Source organism: Rousettus aegyptiacus, unplaced genomic scaffold (genome assembly GCF_014176215.1).
Source record: "Rousettus aegyptiacus isolate mRouAeg1 unplaced genomic scaffold, mRouAeg1.p scaffold_m13_p_9, whole genome shotgun sequence".
Classification (NCBI taxonomy): domain Eukaryota; kingdom Metazoa; phylum Chordata; class Mammalia; order Chiroptera; family Pteropodidae; genus Rousettus; species Rousettus aegyptiacus.
This window is the reverse complement of record NW_023416312.1, coordinates 22,763,451-22,791,424: the sequence shown is the minus strand read 5'-3', so window position 1 is coordinate 22,791,424 and position 27,974 is coordinate 22,763,451. Positions and strand designations below refer to the sequence as shown.

The following is a 27,974-nucleotide window of genomic DNA, read 5'->3' as shown; positions in this document are numbered from 1 at the left end:
TCATTTCAATATATAATAAAATAGAAATTTAAAAATGAAACTTTGAAAAGTGTTAAGCTACCTATGTGTCCATAGAAGAGATCTAAATTTCTCTAAAAATGTTGACTTTTTTAAACTAGGTTTTTAAAGGATAATTCGTTAAGGAGGAAAAAAAATAGATCATGGTAATATCTATTGTACTTATTGCTAAAATACTCTTTAAATCAAGGATTCCATACTTAGTTTGAACCAGGGCATTAGGACCACTAAATGGCATGGTATAATGACATCTCTTCTCTAGATTGAGTATATTCAATTCAGAGAAGAAAGAAGGAATATATGCTCATTAGAAATGATGAAGGAACGATGCTCGTTTCCTTTTGTTTTTAAATGACATCTACACTTTTAAAAAGTCTGCTGAAATCTTTCTGCCTTTAGCCTGAAGTAACATGAAAGTTCTATTTTTGCAGCCAACAATATATCTTGTTCATGATAAATGATTAAAGTTTCTGAAATTTCCATAAAAATCTCTAACCTTTCAGCTTTTATGATGCCTGATGCTATTTTGGTGGGGAGAGGTAGGAATGTGTATGGAGGGGCGTGTCAGTGTGTAAGCTGGTCTACCTCCAATCCCTTGTGAAACAGGATAGAAATATGTGTTTAAAAACTTATGCAATAACCATAGAACAAAACCAGGACACAGCTATTTGTAATGACTCTATTTATTAATACATGTATCACAAATATCCACAATATCAATGCATTCTTGTTGGCATGCTAGACAGAGGCATTATTTTTAAAATCTTTGAAAAATATTTTGACTTCTGTTCTCCCTTCATACTCATTTTTAAATTAATTTGATGATGTCCTCGATGTCTATAATGTCAATGCAAAGAAAAAATACAGAAAGAAGTAAAATAACACAATAGCAATTAATTGGGGAAAACAAAGTAATATTATTTTCTTCATGGGAAACAACAATACAGTTTTGCAATAGGATTATACAGGTTTCAAGTGAGAGGCATAGGTGCACTAAACTGGCTATATATACCCAGGCATATAATAGTAATGACCAAAGAGGCCACCTAAAACTCAATTTCCTTCATGTATCACACATGCATTTTCCTCCTCATGAAAAATTACTGATGTACCTCTTTACATGTGCTAGGCAGCCTGGAGAAGAAGGCAAGAAAAGAGCCATAGTAAAAGGAAACCCAAACAGAAGGAGATTAAGTCAAAATAACAGCTGTTTATCTACATCAAGGGGTGTGGCATTTATCAATCATGATGAAGGGCTAATAGGAGCCTCCTACACTACATGCAGGGCCCAGTGGGGCCAGTGATGGTGTGACAACCAGTCACCTACGATGAGCTGTAGTTGGACCAAGTACAGATGGAAGAGCCTCAGGCAGGGTCCACTAGGACTAGATGCAGAGAACCTGGCTATAGTCTGCACAACAGGGCTTCACAAAATGGAACACTACACATTATTTGGGCTGAAAGGTTGGGCAGAGACTGTGTGGGAGTATCAGCTGCACACGGAATAGGGGATTAGGGAGAGTAGGGCAGGTATAATATATACTGTGCTCTAACATTCTTTGGAAGTCTTTCAAGGATTGCTGCGGTTCTTTTTTTAAATCAGGTTTCTTATTCCGTCGTTCTTGAAAGACTAAGAGAGAGATTAAAACATGTGAGTGACCATTAATAAGGACTTAAAATAAGGTAACAATCTGAAAAGAGCATTTATACATTTTCCACAATAGCAATGATCACATCTCTTCCCCAGCACTACAGAAATGGTGTTTTGGCACATGGACAAGTGCCACCAAGATCAGGTAAATAAGTGGCTGGGCAGTACTCTTTCTCATTTGAACGGTAGTATGTGCCCCAAAGGGAGAAACCTGAAATTAAACAGTTCCCACTACCACTTACCGTCTCCTTACACCATCTCATACTGGTTAGCCGTGATGAATCGAGACAGACAGCAGGCCAGCAGCATGCCGATCAGCTGTTGCCAGGGGAAACAAATGAGAACAGCAGTCTTGAATCACTGAACTATACCCTGCTTTGACTCCACATATATAATTTTTAACAACTAGGGCTTTTGTACACAAATATATAAAGGACAGGAGAAAAACATCAAACCTGATTTCACCTGTATAATCTAAGTAAGCCTAACTACCAGTGGAGGACAACTGGAGGTTCTCAAATTGGTCATAAATTTCTAGCTCACTCTGGCCATTAAAAAAAAACTTTTAACACTTAAGTAGTATTAAAATGTGTTCATATGCTATGAGAGTAATGAAAATATTAAGTACCATAGAATTATCAATATTTTTTAGATGTAAAAATTCAATCCAAAACATAAGCATATGCATTGGAAAGATATCTGAACATAGTATGATAATTCAGCCATACTCAGCTGACCAAATAATAGTTCTTTCTTTAAGACAACAAGACACTATTCTTGAGTTTGGTGGTGAAGAAGTAATAGTCATGGCTTGTGAGAGGTGAGGTGGAGGGAGAGAGGGTTTTTTAAAATTTATTTATTTTATTTAGTTTCAAGTATACAGTACATTGGTTAGACATCTATATAGTTCATAAAACAATCTTCCCAATCACTCCCTCCCTCTCCAGACCCTCCACCTAGCCAATGTATTAATGCTGACTGCGTTCCCTATGCTGTGCTCCCCATCCCCATGACCACCCATCAGCTACTAATTTGTACTTCTTTAGCCCTTCACCCCATTCTCTCATTCTCCCAGCCTCCCAAACCCCCTCCCCTCTGTCTGACACCAAATTGTCCACTATATTTGTGAGTCTGTTTTTGATCTGTTTGTTCTTTTTATTCCTTACATTTCACATATAAGTGAAATCATATAGTGTTTATCTTTCTCTGTCTGACTTATATACCTTCTAGGTCCATCAAAGCAATATCTTTTTCCATTTCCTTTCTTTTCATATGTAGGAGTCTTGTTTTCTTATCCTTTCAGCCACTCTATCTTTTGGTTGGAGCACTTAATTCTTTTCCACTTAAGGTACTTACTGATAGGAATGTAGTTGTTACATTCTTTATTCCTGTTTTTGATACATGTTTTCTTCTTTTTAAAGAAGTCCCTCCAACATTTCCTGTAATACTGGCTTAGTGCTGACAAATTCCTTTAGCTTATTTTTGTCTGGGAAGCTCTTTATCTGTCCTTCAACTCTAAATGATAGCTTTGCTGGGTAAAGTATTCTTGTTTGTAGATCCTGGGTCTTCATACTGTTGAATACTTTTTGCCAAGCCCTTCTGTCCTGCAAAGTTTCTTTTGAGAAATCAGCAGCCAGTCTTATGGGTGTTTCCTTATAGATAATTATTTGTTTTGCTGCTTTTAATATTCTTTCTTTGTATTTAATCTTTGGCATTTTAATTATGATGTATCTTGGTGTGGGCCTCTTTGGATCCCTGATTTTTGGAATTATCTGAGCTTCCTTGGGTTTTATGTCCATTCCCTTCACCAGGTTAAGGAACTTTTCCATCATTATTTCTTCAAACAGCTGTTCAGCATCTTGATTTTCTTCAGTTACACCGATCAGATGGATATTTGGAGTCTTAATAGTGTCCGATATCCTCCTTAAATTATTTTTATAGTCTTGGCCTCTTTTTTCTTGCCATTCTTATTGAGTGTCCTTAACTTTCCTGTCCTCTAGATAGAGCATATTATCCCTTTCTTTATTCACTTTGTTTATTCCATTTAATATACTTCTCATGTCAGATAATGTGTTCTTCATTTCAGACTGGTTCCCTTTTATAATTCCCATTTCCATTTTTGTTTTTTATTTCTTTGTTGAAGTTCTCTACACTTCCCAAAAGATCATTGAACATCCTTATAACCAGTGTTTTGAACTCTGAGTCTATTAGGTTACTTGACTCCATTATATCTGGATCTCTGTTCTGTTCTCTCATATGGTTTCTGCTTCTTTGCCTTCCCATTTTGGCTGCCTTGTCATGTCTGTTTCTATGTACTAAGCAAAGCTCCTAAGTCTCCCAGTCTTATGAGTGTGGATTTGTGAAATAGGTTTCCAGTGGCACAGTCCTGAGAGGGGTTCAGCTGCAGACCAAATTTAGCCCAAGCCTCTACCCCTCCGGGGCCACCTGTCAAGATTCAGCAAGCAATCCACAGATGCTGTGCTTATAGTTGCCTCAAAGGGCCACACCAGAAACAGAGGCCAGCTGTCTCCACCTCCAGTATGAGTCCAGGCGCTGCTCAGCAAGGAGCTCCTGACTCACTGAAAATATACCTGGATGTGGCTTAGGTGAAGTCTTGAGTTGGGGGAGGCAGGATTTCAGGGAATCCTCTGGGCAGAGCGACCTCTGTTATCCAGTTTGATGATGTCACAGCTATGGCAGTGCTGTGCCCCTGAACTGTGAGGGGGCAGGGCTCAACAGGGAACAATGGATACTGCTGGCACTTCTGTATAGAGTGAGTCTCCCTTAGGCCTTTACTCCGATAATGTCTCTCTCTAAGTCCCTGGTGCCCAGCCTAATTGGCACTGGTGCACAGAATGAGCAGGTCCATCACCGCGAAAATCCGCTCGCAGATGCGGCCCCTTTAAGAAGATTCTGCTGCCGCCGCTGCCTCCATCTCAGCCACTCGGGACTGGACAGCCCCGCATCCTCATCCTTCCCTACCTTCTGCCATTGCAGGGTGATTTCCTGGACTTCCTAGTTGTAGGGATTGTTCATCTACATCCCACAGGATTTATCCTTGCTGCTGCTCCTTATTACTATCACAACTTTGATTTGGTTGGCAGAAGGATGAACAAAGCCTCTATCATATATACCATTTTCTTTCTCTGAGAGAGGGGTTTTTTAATTTCTCTGTTTCTCATATATGTAGATGGGCCCATGTACATCCACGGCCCACCTTCTTCAGGAGCCCAGTACAACCTATAACAGGGTATCTCCACCTCCTCAGAAGACCTCAATCCTCTACCTGTGTTTGTACCTTGACTCAACCTGTAGCATAGGTGGATCTGATAAAAGCTGCTGTGACACCATCAGGACATCCTTAAGAACATCTGTTCTGCTTATTGGAGACGAAAATTCTCTTTCTTAACTCTGGAGGATCAGCTTTCTCTGGATATGAGCTTGATTGTGCACTTGAGTCTGGAGGTCTGTAGCTTTTCTTTGCCAAATAGAATCCCTTCTCCTTAAGCAATCGGCCATGTTTTATTGGATCAGAGGTGAGAATGATCTTTAGAGAATATCTGGTACCATGTCACTCCAAGTGTGGCCCCAAAATCCACAGCATTAGCATTACCTAGGATAATGTTAGAAATGCTAATTCTCAGGCCCCACCCCAGGCCTGCTGAAACAGACACTCAGGGGTGGGGGACAGCAAATGGTGCTTCAACAAGCCTTTTAGGTGAGAGAACCACTCATCTAGTCACCTTATCTTACAGATGACATATCTGCAGCCCCACTGGGACCCATTGTTGGTCAGGGCAACACATAAACTGTGTTCTCCTGGCTCTCCACCTGCCCAGGCAGGTTCCAGTCCACCTGGCTACCTTTATTGCTGAAGTCTCTCATTCTTATCTTCCTTTTTAAATTAAAATTGTGCTGTTAAATATGCAAACTAGCACTTCTGTCAGGTAAGGAAAAATCACTACCTATTGGTCTTGCCCTATCCTCTACCAAGGCTCTGGCCAACATCATTTTGTGCCACAAAATACATAGTATCTTGCATGTACCAACAAATGGCCAAAGAAATCATGGCTGTGACCTCCAGAATACTGTGCAAAATCAGAAACTAAAATTCCCTCTATGAGTGCAAGGAGTCTGTACCTTACACCTTGTCCTCTGTTCATTAGACCTGCCATTTTCCAGGACAGACATATACACTAGAACACTCTCGATACTCTCAAAAGATAGATTCCAGCCAAGAAACAAAGAAATATTGAAGGTGCATAGCACATTTGGGTATATCAAGTTATTCTTATTACATCCCTGTGCACTGGACATACTCTTTCACACAGAAGCAACAACTCTTAAATATATAAGTAAAAATAAAAGCTATTTGCTTTTAAATTTACTATATTTTGAAGTTATGAGGCAAGAACATTCCTTCTTCTGTTTGCCCATGGAAAAAGACAGATTTTTTAAAATCATTTTTAACATTTACTAAGAAATTTTTTCCCTAAAAAAAATGTCCTAGACTGAGGCTCATACACATACAAGCTATATGAAAACAGTATTTTACATACATTGACTTTTATTTTAGTTAACTCTAGTACAAGAAAAACTAGGATTTGGGATATGTAGGTGTTCTGAATTATTCACAGGGCTACTGATTTCAAATTTATTATAGTATTTTCATCATATTTGAGAGAAAACTTTGATTTCTAATTTCCAGAGATACCAAGTAAGGGAAAGTGGGGGGAGACTGGAAGCATTCTATACTTAATACTTATTATTACCAGATTATTTCCAAGTACATAACAAAAAGCCTGTTCAGCCTAAAGACATGTCCTCTTTCTCAGTCTGAGGCAGTATAAAACACTCGCTTGCTACTAGACCTAATTAATCTACAGACAGAAAGATTCATCTTTATATAAAAGAAACCTTTTATTAGGTTAAATATAGGTAAAAAGTGCCTCAAAGAGCAGCGGTAGCCTCTTTATGATTCCAGATTGCCCTCCAGAAGCACATTACTGTTATGTATTAAGGCTGCAGTATGTGGACATTTGGACAGACTTCTGCTTTAAACCCCAGAGGGAGACTGGAAAAGGAGAACTTGTCTCTTATGCTGAAAAACCCTCAAGACTGAGACCTCAGAGCTACCACTCACCCTTCTCCCGGCTAGTGAAATGCCTAATCATGTATAGCTTAGGGGGTTTTAGATCAGATTATTTATATTTGTCTAAGACTTTGTAATTAGCATCCATCTAATTTTTTGAAGTGACATTTTATTTTTACCATTGTCTGCCTTGTCAGTTTTATATTCTGCTTTCCTTTGGGTCATGAAAACTTCTAGGAGGTCCTGCTGTTTAAGAACTGAGAAGCCAGAGAGGGAGGGAAATAAGTTACAAAAGACCAGTTCCAGGTGTTCTCAAGGCACCCACACTCAGAGAACTGACAGGTATGAGCAACACAAAGATCTAGTAACACAGATTATATCATTGGGGTTCTGCAAATTACTAGTAACAGGGCCAACTTCAAGAGTTGGGGGAGAGGGGCTAAGAGAGAGGTGGTATCCATGTCAGCAAAAACAAGAGATGTAAAAGACAACAGGGTAAGTGTGTTTTTCCCTATAATCACCATGAGAAGCCAACATGGTCCAATCTCTGAGAGGCAGAGAGAGGAGAGCAAATAGCTACAAAGGCAACTTTTTAATAAAGTGATAAACAATAGGTCAAAAATTGAGATTCTTATAATGCTGTGGAGATTTTATGTTAATGATATAACTAGAAAACTAAATAAAACTTTCCTGTCCTTGGGAAAGTGCCGAGATTTGAAATAAAACTTTATAAATGGTATTAGGGACCATCTGGAATGAGTAAATAGTTCCATTAGCCTTATCTGACCATGTCTCATCAAGGCTATCAACAGCTTTGCCCTTCCCTCTATATAGAAAAGATAAACAAGTCCCAGAAAAAAAAATTCCTGGCCAATAGTGTTACCTGAGGTAATAGCAAAGGCGATCTTTGTCCTAAATGTTTTATACAAAAGACCAGGTGAGGAGAGCAGAATTGTAATCTTGGATACACTGTAGCCACCCCTCCTCAAACAAGCCACTCAACTCTCCCCTTCTGGAAAAGAGCGCTGTTGTCTCTATTCAGGACTATAACATTCTGTGATGTGGGTGATTAATTCAGACTAATAAGTTCCAAGTCTAGTAAAGCCCTATGTCTATTTACATTGGATACAGAAGTGCTAAATATAGAGATCAAGAAGACACCTACCACTACCACCACCACCACCACCACCACCACCACCACCACCACTCCCAGCACTACTACTCCACACATACACACGCAAGTGTGCACACAGACCAAAGCCAACCAAAGTGGGAAGCCATGTCACAAATGGAGCACATGGAGCACTTCAAGTTTCTAGACTCAGACATCCTCATTCTTGGCTTCCAGGCCATGTTGGGAAAACAGGAGATGATGTCTCCTCCACTCCACACTGTGTGTGTTTCCCCAAGCCCTCTTGAGTAAAACAGCAGCTGCCCAAATAGCAGGGAGGAGGTACCTTATCAAAACACATTCAACCTCCTGCTGTAAATTTATAGGGCAGCAAAACCTGCCCATCAAGTCCTTGAGAGGTCAAGGGCAATGAGAGTTTGTGGAGAGAAGTATTAAATGCCTGCCAAATGCTACTGTCCAAAAATAGAACTCAAGGGCTTTAAGTTAGCTGAGTTAGCTAACTTCTTGCATACTCTATTAAAAGGCTAGACTTGGCTTACTTTTCCTTGTATTTTATATCGCATTTAATTTATAATTCAACAGATAGGCAAGGCCAGTTTGTTCCAAGGGATGATAGCATGGAGGTCACAAAAACAGAGGAGGAAAGGGGTAAGGAGAAGATAGAAGGCAGGTGAGGAAAGGTAGTGGGGATAGGGATAGGAATAGGGAGAGGGAGAAGGAGAGGGAGAAAGAGAGTGTGAGTGCGAGTGTGAGCGTGAGCTCTATTCTTTCCCACCTGCTTTTATCTATCTGTGGCCTCTACTAAGTAGAACTTGCTTTATTATCAGAAGACTAAGACATAGGCCATCACAATCGGTTCATCAGCATCAGCCGACATTTGCTAAGTTTTACTGTGACATGGGTCCAACGATTTTTGAACACATGTGGCTAAAGCTTTGGTTCTGGGTCTTGACCAAGATCATTATGGTTGGTTCTTCTTGAACACACATCTGGTAAGTAGCTACCATTGCCCCAGAGATTCCGTGGATCTCCTGGCATCTGGAAGCTTACCTCAGCTTCCAGAAACCCTGAAGCTGTTGGCACCATCAAAAGCTGCAGTTCTGGCCATTCCTCTCCCTACCTCAAGCTGAGCAAAACAAGGCTCAAGTCTCTTCCCCATTGTATCTATTTGGCCATGTGGGTGAATGGTACTAATTGTACAATGCCACGGAGATTTATGTTTCATTTTCTTATTCTAACGACTATGTGATACCTTATGAGAACTAAACTTTCTGCAGAGAGTTTCTGTTTGGGGGTTCCTTGAGACCAAAGCCCCTCTCTCACTGACCTAGAGGGCCACAGAGCAAATTCAACAATTCCTACATGAGGGATTTCTTCAAGGTAGCAGAGAGATTAATGTTCATCAGGCCAGGTAAACCTTTATCTAAACACAAATCCCTTCATAGAGATGTGTGAGAAAGATGTGGAGGGAGGTATTAATCAGGTTCTTTATGACTTGAGTTGCCTCATTAATGAAAATGGGATTATCCCCTACCCGCTCATGGAGACATGGGAATATTCTTACATAATAAGATGTTTCATCCATGAAATTCCACCTCCTTTGAGGCTTTCTTCTCCCCACATAGTGTGCTGGCATCATATGCCTTTGCAGTTCTAGAATAGTCATTAGGAGAGACTTCAGCACTATTCCTTTCTCCAAGAGGACAATCCTCCTCAAATGTCCAGCACAAGTCTGTTCTGTAGATGGGTGTGAACTTGATACTGCACCTACATATGTAAATTATATTTGTAAGCTGTCAAGTGTATCCTGCATATCTGCATTGGACACAAGGTCTGGGATCCTATAAAATGTCTCCTGGCCATTATGGATATGTCACTGAAGTGTTATTACTGAAATATGATAGCAACCAGAAGAAAGTTGAGGGCCACAACTTCTTTTGAAATGTCTTTGAAGACTGAATTAATAGGCACTGTTTGTCATGCCACTCTGGTCTGTCTACGTGTTGGTGTGTTGAGGGTTTAATTTACTTTATGAGCTCCCAAAAACAAAGTATGGTAAAGCATTTTGGAACTGCCATAAGAAATATACCCTCATGTTGGCTGACTCCACATACTCTTGTGAGATGAAATGTCACACAGCTTTTTGTAACTGCTTGAGAAGAAAACTTTTCTACTTCACTAAGGCTAAGCCCTATATTTGCAAAAACTACCAGGCTAATGTTCAATTTCTTGATCTAAGTGACAGTTACATGGGTATATTCATTTTGTAATAATTTATTAAGCTCTATACCTAAAATTTATGTATGCTATATTTAAAAAAAATAAGCTTTAGTAATAAACTTGAATAAGATTAAAGTGCATCTGTATTGCTCAACAGGAAAGAAAGAGATACAGAGTAGAGAAAAAGTAATTATAGTCCGAGAGAGCCAATATAAAATTCAAGCAGGTCAAATTAGAGATGTGAACACCTTACGGAGATAACATTAATTGGGCTTTGTTGAAAAAATAATCTGTTGGTATGAAAATAAGTTAAACATAAAGTTTTTATTTGGTTGTTAAGTATACATGCCAATCCTTCCACCCATAGCAATATTATAGCAATGATATATCATTTAACCAGGAGATCAGAGCCTGTGGGACAGTACACTGCCTGGTGGAGGTGGACAAAATTTTAGACTTAGCTTAATCTTTTTCCACCCTTGAATATGTATGGCTCACTTAGTTTGCCTGATTACTTTTGTCACTGTTTTTGAGAGGCTGGGTAGAGATAAAGGGATATAAAATGTAATATACAGAAATTCAGTTTACTCTTAAGAAACAGTAGTCAAACCTAGAGATTAAAACAATGACCACAAAATGAAGCTGGCTAAACTTAGGCTTTCTTTAAAGGATAAGATCTTGTACATGATCTACAGGAATTAAGAACAGAAAAGGAACAGGACAACTAGGTAAAAAGCCTCCCCCCAAATGCAGATCAACCATTTGATGTTTGTAGTTGTTTATGCTCCAATTAAGCCAGCATTTTGTTCAGTTAACCTCCATTTGACCTACAGAAGAAGCAAGTTGTTTTTCTGGAGCTAGTCATTAGTTGAACTGTAACTGATATTCCCTTGATGGCAAAACTTCATTTAAGTTGAAAAAGGAAAATCAATAAACAGATGACCTGAGGACTAATGAACAAGGAGTTCTGACCCCATCTATCAACTTTCCTAAGGTACAAGGAGGCAGGCCAGGAGTCTGGAGACTAGGAAGGGAAAAGAAGGCAGGAGACAGAGGAAATTGATCAGACTGCACAATTACATAGTCTACCTGGGAGAATGCAATTCCAAAAGCCACTCCAGCGATGATTCCCATGTTAGTCTCCATGAAACTGGTTACCAGATCATAACAACCCTGAAAACAGAGAGAGACAATCTCGGAGATGGGTTTTAACCAGGTCAAACTGGGCTGTGTTAACTTACAACACTCCCACATGCATCCCGATCTTCATTCAGCAAATATAATTGTAACTCACCTGAGGAACTTACAAGCATTCTTTTCACACTTAAAAATTAATGAAAAATTTCAAACATACAAAAAAGTATATACAGCAGTACAATGAAGTCCAAAATGACCCTTCTTCTAACCTTCTAACATTACAATTAACATATGGCTAATCTTGTTTTACTTAAATCTCCCCAACTCTCATTCCCTGGCTAGATTATTTTAAAGCAAATTTTATATATATAGATATATAGATATATAGATATATAGATATAGATATATACACACACACAAACATACACACATATGTATATGCACACACATAAAATATATACACACATATACATACACACATACATACATTCACACACACGCACAGTTGCCCTTGAACTACATGGTGGTTGGGGCACTGAACCTCTGCACAACCGAAAATCTGTGTATAAGTTTTGACTCCTCCAAAACATAAATCATCCCTCAGTATCTGCAGAATGTTGGTTCCAGGCCCCTCTGTGGATACCAAAATCCACAGATGTTCAAGTTCCTTATATAAAATGCTGTACAGTTGGCCCTTTACATCTGCAGACTCCCAACCATGATAGAAAACAGTACAGGTATTTGTACTGTGTTTACACAAACAGTGTATAAGTGGGCATGTGAGATTCAAACCCGTTTTTCAAGAGTCAACTGTACTTTCATCTACAAATGTTTCAGTAGTAGGATTAAATTTAGCAAGAAATCTATAAAATCTATGAAGCAAACACTGTAGAGATACAGAAGTAGACCTGAACAGATGAAAAGGCATTTCACATTCTTGAACAGGAAAACTCAGCATTATAAGCATTAGTTACTAGTATTTTGACAACAAATGGCAAAATCTTGGATAAACTGAAATCATCTGGTTAGAGGATGGTGTGTTGAGTACCTGCCAACTTTACAGCATTTTAGGGTTCCATCTAAGGAGACTATCACGTTTTTTTAAAAAAATAGGGAAAAGTTATATTCTAGAGTGTTTTCCACAAATTTCCTATATGCCCTTGAACAAGTCACTTCCTCTTTCTGGATATCAATAACTCTATGCATAAAGTGAAGGAAATTTCCCTTTAACATATTATGAAATTGCTAAATGTTGTGAATAAAATCAACACCACTTTTACCAATTTCGGTGTTAGTTTAAAAATTAATTCTTCACCTTTCTTTAAAATAAATGATCTGGTTGGAGTTCACCAATGTTGCTAAACAAGTTTTTTGTTGTTGTTGTTATTCTGGATTACATGTTCTCATCTAGTACAGGTAGGAAACACTAAATTTTGTGTATCACCCATAATGCAAAGGCAAAAACTAACTCTTCCTGACAGAATGGGGAAGGAGGTGGTGGAGGAAGGTATGGAGGAAAGAAAAAGGGGAGGAGGAGGAAGGGAAGGAGAGACGGGGGAACATTTATATGTATGTTCATTTGGAACTGGGCCAAATCAATCTAGACTTCTGAACTGATGTATTTGGCTTTGGAAGACATGGTCATTTTCCAGTTTTCTGAAAAAGGGCTTCAACTTGAATATATAAATTCTATGAAAAATCAAGACATTAATTTCATAAGTAGAATAAAAAGGATTTTTGTTTATCAAGAAAGACACTCTAAATTATAATACCATCTGAAGAACAACAAAAAATGTCTCCCATTGTTAAATTCACAATTTAGCAATTTAACATTTCTCATAGCTTGTGAAAATTCTGTCAATGCTCTATCTTTTAATAAGTGTTTATGCATTCAGAGTCTTTTTGCAGAGAAAAAGACATTAACTTAGCAGCAGTGCTTTGACACATGTTTTCATAGCAATGGACAATTGATACACCTTAGTTACCTAATGTAAATCTAAACTCCAGGGCAAGAGTGGGAAAGGAAATACATTATCACTCATGCGGAGTTTTGAAATTCGATTCTCTCTTTAGAGCAGAAGCTTGCTTGCTGATTTCATTCTTACTAGTAAACTATATTACATTATTTTTAAAAAGGTCATAGAAGGGAGAGCAGTTTGGATTAGGAAGAATTCAAAGCAAAAAGAGATGCGGGCATTCCAATACTTTTCCAAATGGTATCAGCTAAGATAGTGTTTTGCCATGCTGGCCATCATTACTGTATCTTCTCCTACAGTGGTGGTTGATGGTCCAGCAGAGGAATAAAGTTCAGACCAGCATCAGTGTTAGGTTGGCTCAAAATACAGAAATAAAAACCTAACAATAACGATTAGAGAGAAGTAAGGTGAGCTATTATCTTCTTCGTTAAAATAGCTTGGCATAGACTTTTTCCCCTATGAACTTCAATTCTATACACAAGCTAACTATATTTTTTTGAAGTATGATTTCTGCATTTTAGGAAATGTCAGAGTCAGTCACATTATTTTTGATTAGCCTACTCCAACCAATAAGAGAAACCAGAAAAATGAAGTGGGTGCCTGGCCTTACTACAATTGCAGCAAAATTATTCTCTCTAAACATTGCTCCTCATAGTGGGGTTCTTCTATGAGCAGCAGCAACACATGAAGATTAGCTAGAAACACAGAATCTGAGGCCCCACTCCAGAACTATCGAATTAGAATCTGTCAAGTCCCTAGGTTATTTGTTTTTAATGAATGTTAATAAATGTTTATAATATCTCCAAATGTTTCGCATGCCCATTAAAGTTCAAGAAACACTCTTCTATAAGAAAAGTTCCCCCACTGTTTTTTATTCCAAATAAGAAAGTAAATGAATGAATCATTTCAGTAAGACAGTTACTTAAAATGAGAGGATGAAAGTGATTTAGCTTCCTTGTTGTTGTTTAAATAATACAAGACCAAGGTTAAAATCAATGCAAGGTTAAAATCAATGCTTTCCATCTCTGGATTTAGCTCTGTAATTTACCATATGGACCCACAAGCTCATTTTCCAGGTCAGTATAGATCTGCAGACTGCAAGAACTGCTTTGATATACACCACAGACCATGTTTGCATTTGCTCTGAAGTTCTCCACAAAACCATAATTTTATCCCTCACAACAATCTATTTAATTTCCTAAAGTGAAAGCCTGGTTATCAGGTATGATATAAACTTACAGAGGCCTACTAAGTGTCCTAGGAAACACCCAGAAACAACAGATAATTTTCTCAGGCACTCAGCACATTTAAGCCAACACAGTCACCAATGGAACACATCTGTAAGTGGTTGACTTTCAATACTAGGAGTAGACGGCTAGTCCTAGACAGATTCTAGGAAGAGTATCTCAGTAGCTGCCAACCAGAATAAGTCTCTTGTCCTCTTGCCCTTGCTCTTAAAAATGTCAAAGAATTCCTATGGAAGAGGGATTCAGTCAATGCTATTGGCTAACTGAACATGCAGACATTTCAATATCCTGCTAAAAGAACCAAAATAAAATCCATCCTCCAAACAAAACAATAAATATTCTGCTTTACTGTTTTCACCTCCTTACTGCTGTCTCCCAGTTATTTGTACAAGGTAGGTTTCTCAGGCTGCCAGATATGAGACAAGAGTCATCTTTCTGTGCTGTCAGAGCAGAGGGCTCAAGACACCAAAAGATCTATGGAGATTTAGAATGTATTTATTCTATATATATAACAGGATTCCATATAGCTAGAATGTGGTAATAGTTAAGCCTCCTGAGGGAGGGAGCCAGTGATGGGGGCAGGAGGATGCTAATTATTATGAGCATCTACTATTACTGTCTCTACCCCATCCCCATATCCTATCTTTTATAGGTGAGGCATCTGAGACTCAGACCTGAGAAGTAATTTGTCTCAGAGGTTCATGTGAGCATTCAATGAGAATAGCCAATGAAACTCAGTAGATAAATTTCTGTTTTCACTCATTTCTTCTCCTCTCAGGGAGCCAGGTTCAAGAGTACAAGGGAAGTAGGAGAGATGTTAAGCACCTCTCCCAGGTATTTGAGATGCCCAGGAAAATGTAAAGTAGGATTGTGGGGGAAGGCGGGGAGTGAGGTCAATTTGTAGATTATCGATAAAATGAAAAAATGCTCAATGATCTTTCTTTCTGGAAATAAATGTAAGGATTATAGAAATGTACTATAGGATATGCCTCTAAACTTGCTTTGGAATACTAAAAAGAAATTCTTCCTACAAGAACCAGCTGCATCATTTCTAATAAAAGCCAGTACAGTAGGAAACTAACTTCACCATCATCATCCTGACATTTACATTACCATCAACTTTAAATGTTACAGTTAACATTTACTGTGTCCTTACTCTGTGCCAGGCACCATGCCTTAGATATGTTTTCTCATTAAATCCTCATATCAATCCTAAGAGGCAGAACTATTATTATGTCCATTTTACAGATGAGAAAAACAAGACTGAGGAAAATTAATTTGATCAAGATCGTTTGATTAGCAAGTGGCTGAGCCAGAATTTAAACTGGAGTCTGACTCCGGACCCCATATTCCTGACTTTTAGATCTTTAACTTTCACAAAAGAAGAGGAAATTTGAGTATAAAAAAAGACTTATCAAAGGCTGATAGTTGCTGCTTCTACAAATGACCTCCTGAGGCTCTGGTATGCTAATATCTCACTGCCACAAAGCACTTCTTGCCTTTTATAAATCAGAATACTCACCATGTGCTAGGCAAGTTTGACACTTCATAAAACAGCAGCATAATAACATGTATGGGTGCGTACTAGAAATGACCATGTAGAAACCTCATTGATGAGAGGTGAAAGAGGCATAAACTTTGGGTTCATAAGAGAATTTTGGTAGGAATAGATGTCTTCATAGTCAAGACATAAAGCAGTCAATACTGAACACTTTACCTCACCACAGCAACAGCAAAATAGCACCAGAATGAGAAGATGGCAACAATGCCTTGCAGTGTTTATGCTACAAATGCCAATATTAAATTGATAAAATACAGAAACCATCTCTTAACATTCTAATTTTGAGAGAATGGCTATGTTCTTTAAAGTACTCAGTAGTTGTATCAGATCACAGATAATTTTTAAGACCTTAGAAGAGGTGAATTTTACCTTAGTAAGAAAAGATTTACCTGATGGCCTCATAACCACAGATAAACTCAATAGTAAAATTTTATTATCCCTTTTGTTTACCAAAATAGATTTCATAGCTGACATTTCTCTAAACATTTAATAGATAGCCTTCACATGTACTTGCGTCATGTCTTCACCATATTCTCTATAAAGTAGAATACAAAATTGATACTCTTTTTCTGACTACTGAAATTTCATTTCTCTCATGTCCACTATATACTAAATTTCAAATTTCTTTCAGTCAGTTTTTCTTTTCTAATTTCTTTTGGAGTCAGAATGTCGACAGTGAATTAAATTAGAGTTGTTGATTTCTCCTCCTATAGTAGTGAGCTCCCTAAAATAAAGGCTACCCTCCTAGCAGAAGCAAATGCTGTCTGTCAACTCTACTCCCCCTTTTTGCTATGGACCCAGCTGCAAATAATTTCATGTTTTGAAGATATATTAAGCAGAATAAAGACACCCAGAAAGAAGAAAGCCAGCATTCCCTGTTTGACAATGGCATCAGGGTTAACAGAAAACACTTGCTAAACCTTCCTAACTATGCCTGGTAGATTCTTGCTGAGAGAGGAATATGAAACTGAGCTGAGTCACAGCTTTCTCCTTCAGAAGTGGGTAGCCTTGATTGCCTCTCCCAGGCAATGAAGGACGACAAAGGAATATTCTTGACTCCTTGCTAGGCTACCATTTCTAACCTACTTGCCATAATCTTACAGAAACAAAAAAAGCCCACCCAAACATTCACTACTGATCCCATCAGGACTGAGAGGAAGTAAATACCTTTTGGTTAACTTTGGTGGCAGCCACAGTCAGATTGTGCAGATCTTGGGGATTACAGTCAGTTTCATTCATGCAGCAACTAGGGGGGATGCCATGGTCCAGGAAGTATGAGCTGGTGCTCCAGTTGGTGTAGTTCTGCACACCACAGCAGCTCAGCTATTAACAGGGAAAGGAAAAGAATAGTGAGGCATATAAAAACTTTGCGGTCTCCTCACTCACTGCCCTGCAAATTGTTTTTAATATGTTAATGTTTCCATTTTATTAAAATATTTTAAAAGTACATTTCTCAATTTTCTAATTTTATATTGCAGTTTTCTACTTTTTTTTTTAGCATTTATGTATCTCATTTTCTACCTCATCTAGTTGGCTTATTTTTCTTCTATACTTTTAGTGGGTCTTTTAGTTTGCTTTCTTTTAAACATCACATAGTTCTTGATTTTTTTCTTAACTTTAATTTTTAGTTTTAGTCCATTTGAACCTTAAACATTGCTATAAGTGTATCGATTTTCATTTGCCTTTTTTTGGGTATTTTTAAAAATTTATTTTAAAAGAAGAACATGGGCCAAGCCTCTAAGTCAACAGGCTGAGTAAAGATAAGCTGAACCTCCATGAAAAAATATCCTCACTGGGAAGCCCATTTGAACTCAGAGAAGGAAGGTAGTCCCAGATGATAGGTCATGTTGGCTTTCTTACCACATCCACAAAGTAAAGCAGTGGTTCTCTGGCCCAGTGAGGCATAAAAATCACTTGTGTGAGTTGGATGATAGTAAAGGTATAGATAGACTCAATCAGGATTGATGACATTGGAGACAAAACAAAAATGGTTTTCAAAAGTTCTTCAAAGGATTTATAATAAGTAAACTAATAATGTAAGGGGGGAAAATGCACATAGATGAAGAAAGAGAACTTATGTTGATAAACTATAGCCCACCAGCTGCCTGGTTTTGTAAATCAAATTTTATTGGGACACAGACAGGACTCTTTGTTTATGTGTTATCTATGGTGGCTTCTGTGCTACAGTGGCAGAGTTGAGCAGTTGTGACAGAGACTGTGTTGCCCTCAACTTTGTATAAATAATTTGTCTACCATTGACATAGAGAATATTAAAGTAAATGGGGCAAAAGTATAATTAGTGAATCTTGGTAAAAGTTACACAGTTTCTTGTACTATTCTTGCAATTTTTCTGGATAAGTTTGAAATTTTATCAAAATAAATCCCTCCAAATTAAGATACTACTTCTGAAGCAAAACAAAACAAAACAAAACAAAACAAAAAAACAAAAAACAAAAAACAAATGAACAAAAACAAACAAATAAAAAAAATTAAAAACGCTCCCAAATCAAAAACCTCCCCAGGTGATCCTGATGGGTGTCAGGCTTGAGCATCAGCACCTCTTATTCTGAGTGCCTCCTGGCGGTGAAATATTTATTTTCCTCATAGCTTCTGCAAAACACCAGACAGCCTGGGTCATTCACACACCTGACAGATTCTCAGTTTCTTCTATCTCCACTCTCCATCCTTACTAAAGTGTCCAAGCCAGTGAACGGAGTTTACTTGAGCTCTTTACCCACACTAAAGACACCACTTTCAAAATGCCAGCCTTTGGGAACCAAATCTAAGCAAGGCTGTCATACATTCACTGCCTACCTCCTTCCCAGGGCTTCATATTTTAAGGGCAAAGTAGCTTTCCTAGAATGCTCACACTTCTTACTGATGAAAAGCAAGCCAAAGGCAGTGATACTTCTTGACACTAATTATCCAGATGATAGGACCCTGGACAAGGGCTGGATGTCCACGTTTGGAAATAGAACTGGACCAAGAGTTGGAGAACAGGAATCAACAGCAAATGCTATTGGTCCAACATCACCAGTATACCACAAATCTAAGGCCAATCCTTGCAGGCACTTCCCAGCCCAATATCCTTCCCTCAAACTTACACTGCGCTGCACATGGTCCACTGCTCGGCTCCTCTCATCATTGCCGTTGTAATTCTGCATGGCATCCGTGTAAGTCCTCAAGAATGTGTCCTTGATCTATGGAAGACAAGGAGGAACAGGGTTCTGGTCCACTGCAGCCCAAACTGACTCAGATTCTTACCAACTTTTAACCCAAAGTAGCATCTTCTGAAAGTCTCTGAATAAATTTAGGCCTGGGAGAGAATGCCATTTTCTGAGACAAGGGAGTCAGAAAATTTGCCAACGAGTTTATCAGCTCTGGAATTTAAAAGAAATTGTTCCCCTTACTGCTAATCCAGAGGAAAGCTACCTTGTTAAATGACCCACTGAAGTTGCTGGTCAGTTTCTAAAAGAGCTTTGATGGTGAGCTACTAAATCTAGGTTTTCTAGTTACTTTCTTTGAATTGATTAATGCCCATCTTTCTATAACTTTTTCTGCCTTTACTCAGAAGAATGACAAAGGAGAAGCCATTGAGGTGAGGCAGGAAGACTAATGTTTTGAACAGAAACGGATCCTTATTCTAGCATACAGGAGTGGGACAAAACCAACTTTCACATATCTGTCTTACTCAGGCCAAAAAGAGGCTAAAGAACCTGAAGTTTTCATGTTAATAAATGATTAACAAAACCCTTTCTCCTCTGTAAACACATCTGACCTTGGATTAACTTTCAGAGTCTATTCCCTTGGAAATCTGCTCAAGGTGGAGGGTCAGTTGTGTTACCAGGCAACCCCACTTATGGTAAAACTGTCCGTGACTGGTAAAATTACTCTGGACTGGGAGGAAAGCAAATGACGATAATTATCTGATGGAAAAATTGGGGATAAGTATGGTGACTCTCATAACTAGGCATGTTTCTTGCTGAGATAATGAATGCTATGTACATGGGACAGTTACAAGAGATAGAGAGACAATGGTTACATGGAGCTTCTAAGCCAAGGTGGCTATCACAATCACCTCTATCCTCGCATTTCACTGTACCTGTGTTGTCCCTTGGGGGTGGGCAGGTATACAAAGAATGGACTCTGGACCGCTTTAAGGACTCCCGCTGACAAAACAAACCTGCTGCTGCCCTGCCAGCAAGCTGTGCTTCCTATACTATTTCATGTGAGTAAACGGTGCTAAATGCCACCTATTCTCATCAATGTGTGTTTGACTAGCCGAACTTAAAACCAGTACTAGTGGACAAAGAGTAGCATTGCAATTCCCATCTATTAAAATTGGTGAAGTGGATGAGGATGTCTAGGCCCTAGGTATCAGGAACCATTAAAATAATACTCACTACATGGAGCCCAGTCATGGCAGCACACAGGCAGAAGCTGAGCAAGGGCTAAGGTGGGAGCCAGCCAGGCTGTGTGTGGAGTTCACACATGCCTTGGTGGCATTTCTAGGGCTGTCAAGGCTGTGATGTCATCAAATTTTACCTTGGCCAAGAATAACAATGGGGCGTCTAGTTCCAGATGCAGCATGCATATGAAATGGTTCTAGGAGTCAGCTTTGGCATCTGAGATACCATCTCTGGTAAGAAGAAAAACCAGAGCAATAGGGAAAGCAGTAGAGATCACATAAAGCAGGTTCACTGGGAACTTAACTTGGCCAAACACAAAAGCACGGCCTGGGACAGATGATTCCAGACTTCCAAGAGCTAGTGACACTATTCAAGCATGTTTTCCACTCGTATCTTGCTATTGTGTTCCTTTCTAACACATAAGTATCTACTCTGGCTTTACTGCTATTTATAGGGTATAATAATGGATTTACAATAATGGATTATTTTTGGAGTTAGAACCAGAATTTCTTCTAACATACACACTGTCTAATCTATCATCAATATACACATCTGAAAAGTGATACCGCAGTGGCTACAGGCAGCATGAGAACATCCTGTCTTTGCATTAGTATCTACTCATTGTCTGGAACAGCTAAAGTGACAGTACATGGTAGAATGGCCACACAGGACTGCCAGCAGTGTCCTTGAAACTAGTAGTTATGATCACTAAACAGTATTTATTCAAAATTATTTTTCCCCAGCTTTAGAAATGTAAAATTCTACATGTAAATTAAAAACAAAGTGCTGTAGGGGTTTTGTATCATGACTGTCTTCTCCCCTTTTCCCTTACTACCACACAAAGCAGCAGGGCTGCTCGCCACTGGTTTGTGGGTTTAACCCTGGGGTGGCAGGGGGCAGCCCCCAGAGACACTGGGGATGAGAGGAAAGAGCACAGGGTGCTTTGAGAAAATATAGCACTTTGCCTTTGGGCTATAACTCACAAGTTTGGCTTGCCTTTGTAACCTCAGAAATCCTGTTATAGATACACACTTGCACTTTGCTGAAGTGGCTATTTTAAAAGGAGTATTTAATCTATATCGAAGGTCACTGCTATAAAACAGTGTGGAGAATCATTTTATGTAATACCTATGTAAAACAACAGTGTGAGGATCAACAATTAAGTTTTCAGTTTTGGCATAATTTCTGTATTAGGAAATTTATGGGCATTTCAGCACACATTACATGACATTTGGAAAATACTGATACCACTGGAGATGCCAGCTACCCTATATGTGCCCTTTACACATTTCAAGAGTTTACAAAATCCCTCTTCCCAAAGACTCTTTAACAGAATGCTCCACTTTGTGTATACGCACCTCATGACGAAACACGAAACCTGAAATGCCAGCTACAAGCTCAGCCAGGAACACCAGGGACAGAAACATTGCATACTGAAAATCAAGTGGACAAGGACAAAGTCAGATATGTCAAGATTAAGAAGAGTGGTCCTTTGGGGGTGGGTTAGTTCTTGTCAGGGGGAATTAGACAAACAATTCTTCATGTTCTCTAGACAAAGTTTAGGAAAAGTTTAAAATTTCTCCAGATTTACCCACATGAGCCTCAATATTGGAATGTATCTATTTAATAAACATGAATATTTAGGGACAGACATGCTGAGGAGAGCTCATCCAGCAACTAGGATCACGCCTATAAGCTCTGCTCAACCAGAAGAAATCTGAAAGGACTTTTTACAACTAAGGTGTTTGCTATTTTTAACATTAGAATCCTTAAGCCAGAAAGTACTCTGGAGGTCACAGAACACGGTTTTGTGCTGTCTGGGAGTCTTTCATACCACTTTCCTAACATGGTCATCAGCATCTGCATTCATTCTCCATCTAGCCTTTGCAAACTGAGTCTACTCCCTCCACCCATTCAGTTTTCAAACTTTCAACTGCTGGAAAGACTTCCTTTCCCTCGGCCACAGTCTTCCAACTTGTAACTTCCACTCACTGGTGTTGGATCAGCTTTCAGGAGATACAAGAACTAGCCTAACCCTCTTCTGTACAACAGGCCCTTTAGATGTGCGAACACAGCCATATTGTGAACCTGCTGCCTCTCTTCATTTGGGAAAACCCCTCTAGTTTCCTTAAGACCATCTCATATGAAATGGCTTCATCACCCCTTCCTTTGGAATTGTATCCCTCCAATTCTGGCAGAAAGACTGGAAAATGCACAGGTTGACCTTGGTCCTAAATATAGTGGTCAGGCCCAAATGCAGCACTCATAGCAGTGGCCAGTGGGCTGCTTACATCTCTTGTTCTGCACACTAAGTGGAGTTGATAGCCTTGAAAAAAAGCAAATATGTTACACTACTAACAATATTTTCAGGCATCTAAAACCCTTATTGCTTCTTACTCATTTCATGCTTCCTGTACTTTCCAAGTTGATTTTGTGTGCATGCGCATGCATGCCTAAGTTCAGGGACATTACATGGTACTTAATAGACATTAAGGGTTTCCATTTTTATGACTTTGAAAAGCAGATAAAAGGAAAGAGAATTGATTTCTTTCCTATAAGGCATATGCCTTACAATCTGCTTCTTCTTATCTCAGAATGAAATTCAAGAGTTCTCAACATTTGGAATGGCCCTAGATGATGTTGTGGAATTTAGATAGATTGCACATGGCCATATGACTTGTAAAGTGTACACATGTCCTGTAAAGTATACATATGTACATAGAATCATGTTATTTTTCCTAGCTAGTGGTACATATATTAAAAAGAAGGAATACTGGCTTAAAATGCCAGTATCATTTGAAATGTTAACAAAAGTATCTATACACACTTAAAGCACAGCCACTAAAATATCGAACACACAATTACGAGCAGAATGCCCAATGTACATGATTTCTCTCTCTCAACTTGATACAAAATGCAATTAGAAGCACACTTTACTATAGGCAGAGTCTCACACCAGGCCTAGACTCCACCAGAAAGTCTTGTGGGAAAGTCAGGAGGCAGGTGGGAGAAAGAACATTTGACTCTGTGGTCAGAAGTCCTCCAAGATTTGAGTCCTAGCTTTGCTATGAACTAACTCTTAGAGAAAAGGCAGTCTTTCTGGGCCTCCAAAAAGTAGAGATAGTTATTTTCAGTTGTTTTTCAGTTAATGAGGTTAAGTGAGGACTGTAACATTCTAGATTGACAGTTAATTAAATGACTTCCGCTCTTGTTAGCCAGATAAGCAATTTTCTGACTCTGAGAAGTCCCCTGCTTCTAGAAGCTCCCAGAGAATACTTACTTCTCCTTCAGAAAGACTTGGCTAAAATCCTATTGGGAAGAGCTAGTACTAAATACAGGTGGTAGGGCTCAAGTTTCCTCCAAATGAACATAATGTAGTAAAAATAATCTTGGCTCTAAAAAGAGACATATATGGGATTCCATTCTCAGCTTCGCCAACATTATCTGTGTGAACCTGGGCAGGTAATTTAACCTCAGAGTCTTTATCTCATAACATGAAAATACAACCTGTATTTCTCAGTGGTGGTGAGGAATAAATAAAATTTAGTATGCACCCAGGACAGCATCTAGCAGGTAAAAAGAATAAATGATAGTTTTTTAAAGACCAAAAACAAAAACAAAACAAAACCTGAAAAATTTCTCTGCTCCCCAAAGGTCACTGGCTGATGAGCTCACAAGTGTTAGGAGAAAATGACAGCATAGTGTAAAACCACTATCAGAAGATGGCAGAGACAATTATTCCATTGTTGTATCCCCTCTTCTGTCCTGCTTCAGTTATAGTATTTGGACTGGAAGAAACCTTGGTGATTTATTCCATTACCATTCTTTCATAAATGAGAACAAAGGCCCAGAGAGGTTACATCCTTGCTACTAAAAACTTAAGCCAGTTAGTGTCAGAATCAGTCAGATCTTATGATCAGGTCCCCTCCCTTCTTGTTTGGATAGATAGATATTTAGCAATCCTTCTTTTCTATGCCTCCAAAGTTAATTCTCCCTTTGGTCTTCATTGTACTAAACAAGAGGTTCTCCTGGTTGTACAAGAAGAATCCCCTGGAAAGCCTTTAGAAAATGTGATGCCAGAGACTCATTGCTATAGATTCTTGTTCAACTGGTTTAACATGGGGCCCTGTAAAAGATGTTTTTTAAAAAAAGTTCCCAGGTGATTTAAGCATGAATCCAAAGTTGAGGACTCTAACACTAGACCAAAAGAAATCCTAGTGCTTGTAATAAATATGAGAAGGCAGACTCAGTGTGGTAGCATAGAGTGGTAAGTGACAGCAGCAGAAATGCCTCAGTCTAGTCCCACTATAGCTTTTCCACCAACCAAAAAAGAAATAGTGGTGGCCAGTGTATAAGCCTTCTGCATGGTCTGAAGAACAGAACGTGCCCAATTAAACATAACTTCTATGAGACTGCCAGCAAGGAGACTATCTGTGCCAGTTTGGAAAATGGTTCCTTTGGAGTGAATTACACTCACATCCATATCTGGCATCAGATGGTATTAAATGTTACAACAACCTAGAGCTAAATGAGGAACGATAAGCAACACAGTACTGATGGAATATCTGTTACCCACTTTTGCAGAATGAGATGTCTGAAATAAATCCTTTTAAACAAATATTTCTTTTGAGGAGAGGCCTTTGCTATCTTTTATCTATGAAATCTTTTAACATTAACTTATAAATGAAAAGCATGGACAGTGAGTAGAGACTTAGGCAACTAGTCTGCCAAAAAGTTAACAATCACAGTAACAACCTTTTAACAGCCTGTCCTTACTCTTTGGAAAACGTCACTGCTGTGTCTCTCCTACTAGGATAAAGGCAACCAGTACTGGTCCTGGTAGCCAATACTTGGCACTGCATCAACCCTCTGTTGAGTGGGGAAGCTCTGGCTTAGCTCAACTCCCATAGACCTGAGCCAGAGTGTATAGGTTTAGAGAAGATCATGTCTATATATCCAAGCATGGCCAAGCCCAAGGAGGCATAAAGTATTTCTCCAGTGGGAACTTGGAGATGAAAAGCTGCTTATGTGTGGGATGCTGCCTTGCCCACAAAAGCTGCGCATTGCATGCTTGAAAAGATTTCTAAGACAGAATTCAAACTGGAACAGGGCATCTTGCCATGAGGATATAAATGGCCTATTGAAACTGCTGGCCACTGCTTTGTCATCATCTACCTCGAGGGACTAGGACTGAATATTTTTGTGCCAGGCTGTGTGTTGAGGTTGTTTTTCCCTCTAGGGGATTAAAAGGTGGATTATGTAAGAGTCTGGACTAAAATTAGACTCAATGAATATTAAGGTCTTGTCTGTGGCTTCGAAAAGGGCCACTTCACTTTCATGTGATTTATATTTTTACAAAAAGTAGTCGAAAAAGCAGTATGATGTTGTGACATACTCACCAGTTTCAGCATCCATGGGCTACCACGGCATGTAGCAAAGCATCCAAACAGGCCAAAAACAACGATAGTGGTGCCAGTTCCGATGAGCACATAGGGAGCATTTGTGGAGTTCTCGGCAATAAGGGAGATATATGTGCCCAGAGTAAGCTTGCCCCAAACTCCAACGACTAGCAGGATCACCCCGGTGATCTGAAAAGAAGGAGGAGGGTAGAAGGGAGTGTGAAATTGCTACTGAGATGGGTGAAAATCGACAAGGAATAATGAACCTGAAATTCTAAATCTGAGTTCCCATGGGTAAGATGGCACTTGATGTAGGATTTCCTAAAGCCACGGAAAATGTTGAAGACCATTAACTAAAGCCACCACAGAGCAAATACACATTGATTTTGTACGATTCGATTTGTCCTTTACCCAATCCCACAAGCAGTTACTATATTAATTGGAAGTCAAGCCAACAAATACGTTCCTTTAAAAGTACATCCTAATATAGGTCTCAAAGCCATTCTATGTCTGGTCTGAGAGCGGCTGCCCAATGATGAGCTGGGTATAACCTCAGTAAGAACATCAGCTACCCTTTTCTATGGCAGGTATGTATAGAGTATGTTTAAGGACATCCTACATGTTTTAAGGAACAAGGTGATTTTCTTTTACTATTTTCACAAAAATCTCTACAAAAGCAAATACTCAAAATATTTTTGAATTCCTATTGATTCAGCCTTATTTATAATATTTTATTCAGTATAAAACAACAGAAGAATCCAAATAATTCCTGGAATTAGCTGTAATGTGATTTGTAAAACCCTGCTGATCAGTCCACAGGATATATCCACAACATGTCTAAATTCTAGAACCTTATGTCAGTGAGGCCTTTACTTCAGGGAGTAGACTTGGAGCTGTATGCTATGACTTATTTTCATTCCCCTGCAGCTTTAGCTGCTGAAGCCAGTGATTGACTTTGTGTCTCTATCTCTCCTTCAATTTACCAGTTGCTTAGCAAGTCATTAAAACCAATAGCCCTCTAAGTACCACTTCTTTTGAAACCTTATGTGGTTCAAAGAAGCCTGGGTATCTAAGGGAGCCGTTCCCCAGGTTGGTCCCACCCTATCATCCAATCTCTCATATGAAATATCTCAGCTCCCTGTCCAGCCTGCCCATTCAAGAGAGGAGGCCAGATGAAAAATGAGAAAACCAGTATGATACAAATCGGTATCCACATCGCCAAGGTTTTTCCTGTTAATCAGCATACTGTTCTTATATGTAAGTGAAAACCGTCAGACACATGCTACATGAGGAACCAAATGGCTAGGCCAGTGAAGATACCAATGTCTCTCTCCTTTATACTCTGAAAACTTATGCAGTTTTGTGCCATTACACTCCACTATCAGATTGTTTCTCTGTGCAGGAAAAATAAGAGACTGGGGGCTCCACCTATTTGGGGGATGGCTTCATTGGAAATAACAAGAATTTGATGATATTCCCCTATCTTCATTCCAACAGCCTCTCTTCTTTGTAGAACTATCACCTTGAAAGACAGAATTAAAAGCCTTAAATCAGAAAAAGATTGAGGAACTAATGTTATTTTTACAAGGCAAAGGTTAATGGATGTGATACACTCTTGAAAATAAAGTGTTTGACAGTTATATTTGGGAGATGGTGGCCCATGTGAAGGTCTACTGCTTTTGAAAAGTTCCAATGGAGATGGCCTTGTGAGTTAGGAAAACCTAGAATGCAGGTGTTGCCAAGAGTTCCAAGTCCTCTGCTGACACCTGGTGGTTGCTAAAGAAAGTAGCTCTTTGAACAGCCTCTTCTGCCATACTCCTCAAAATGGAAACATAAAATGCTCTTCATCCACTAGAATCAAAATTTAAGATTCAATTCTCCACTCGTTGGGGGAAAGAATTCACTGAACATCAGGTAGAAAGGTCAGTGCCTAAGTTGACTTTTATTACTCATTGCTTATCACAGTACCAGGCACAGAGTGATTGTTTAATATTCATTAAGGTCTTAGAACCTTTATTTTATAAAACATTCTTTTCAAATGCCAAACACTTAGACAACTCCTCCATCAGGTAAATACCGTTAGGTAACCTAAAATGGAATCAAAGCGAACTTTCTCCTCTATTTCCCACTCT

General features: G+C 39.0%; 1 protein-coding gene across 1 annotated transcript in view; it reads right to left on the bottom strand.

Annotated features, from left to right (window-relative positions):
• Positions 1 to 686: 686 nt before the first annotated feature.
• The window catches only part of TSPAN7 (tetraspanin 7), a 127,243-nt gene continuing 99,955 nt past the window's right edge, over positions 687 to 27,974 (bottom strand). Inside the window, exons 2-8 of the mRNA XM_036226668.1 lie at positions 25,843 to 26,031; positions 21,802 to 21,876; positions 19,139 to 19,234; positions 17,202 to 17,357; positions 11,203 to 11,286; positions 1,912 to 1,987; positions 687 to 1,648 (exon numbers count right to left, since the gene is read on the bottom strand). Coding sequence (XP_036082561.1) covers positions 1,919 to 1,987; positions 11,203 to 11,286; positions 17,202 to 17,357; positions 19,139 to 19,234; positions 21,802 to 21,876; positions 25,843 to 26,031 — 669 coding nt within the window. The 3' untranslated portion in view covers positions 687 to 1,648; positions 1,912 to 1,918. The remainder of the gene's footprint in view (positions 1,649 to 1,911; positions 1,988 to 11,202; positions 11,287 to 17,201; positions 17,358 to 19,138; positions 19,235 to 21,801; positions 21,877 to 25,842; positions 26,032 to 27,974) is intronic.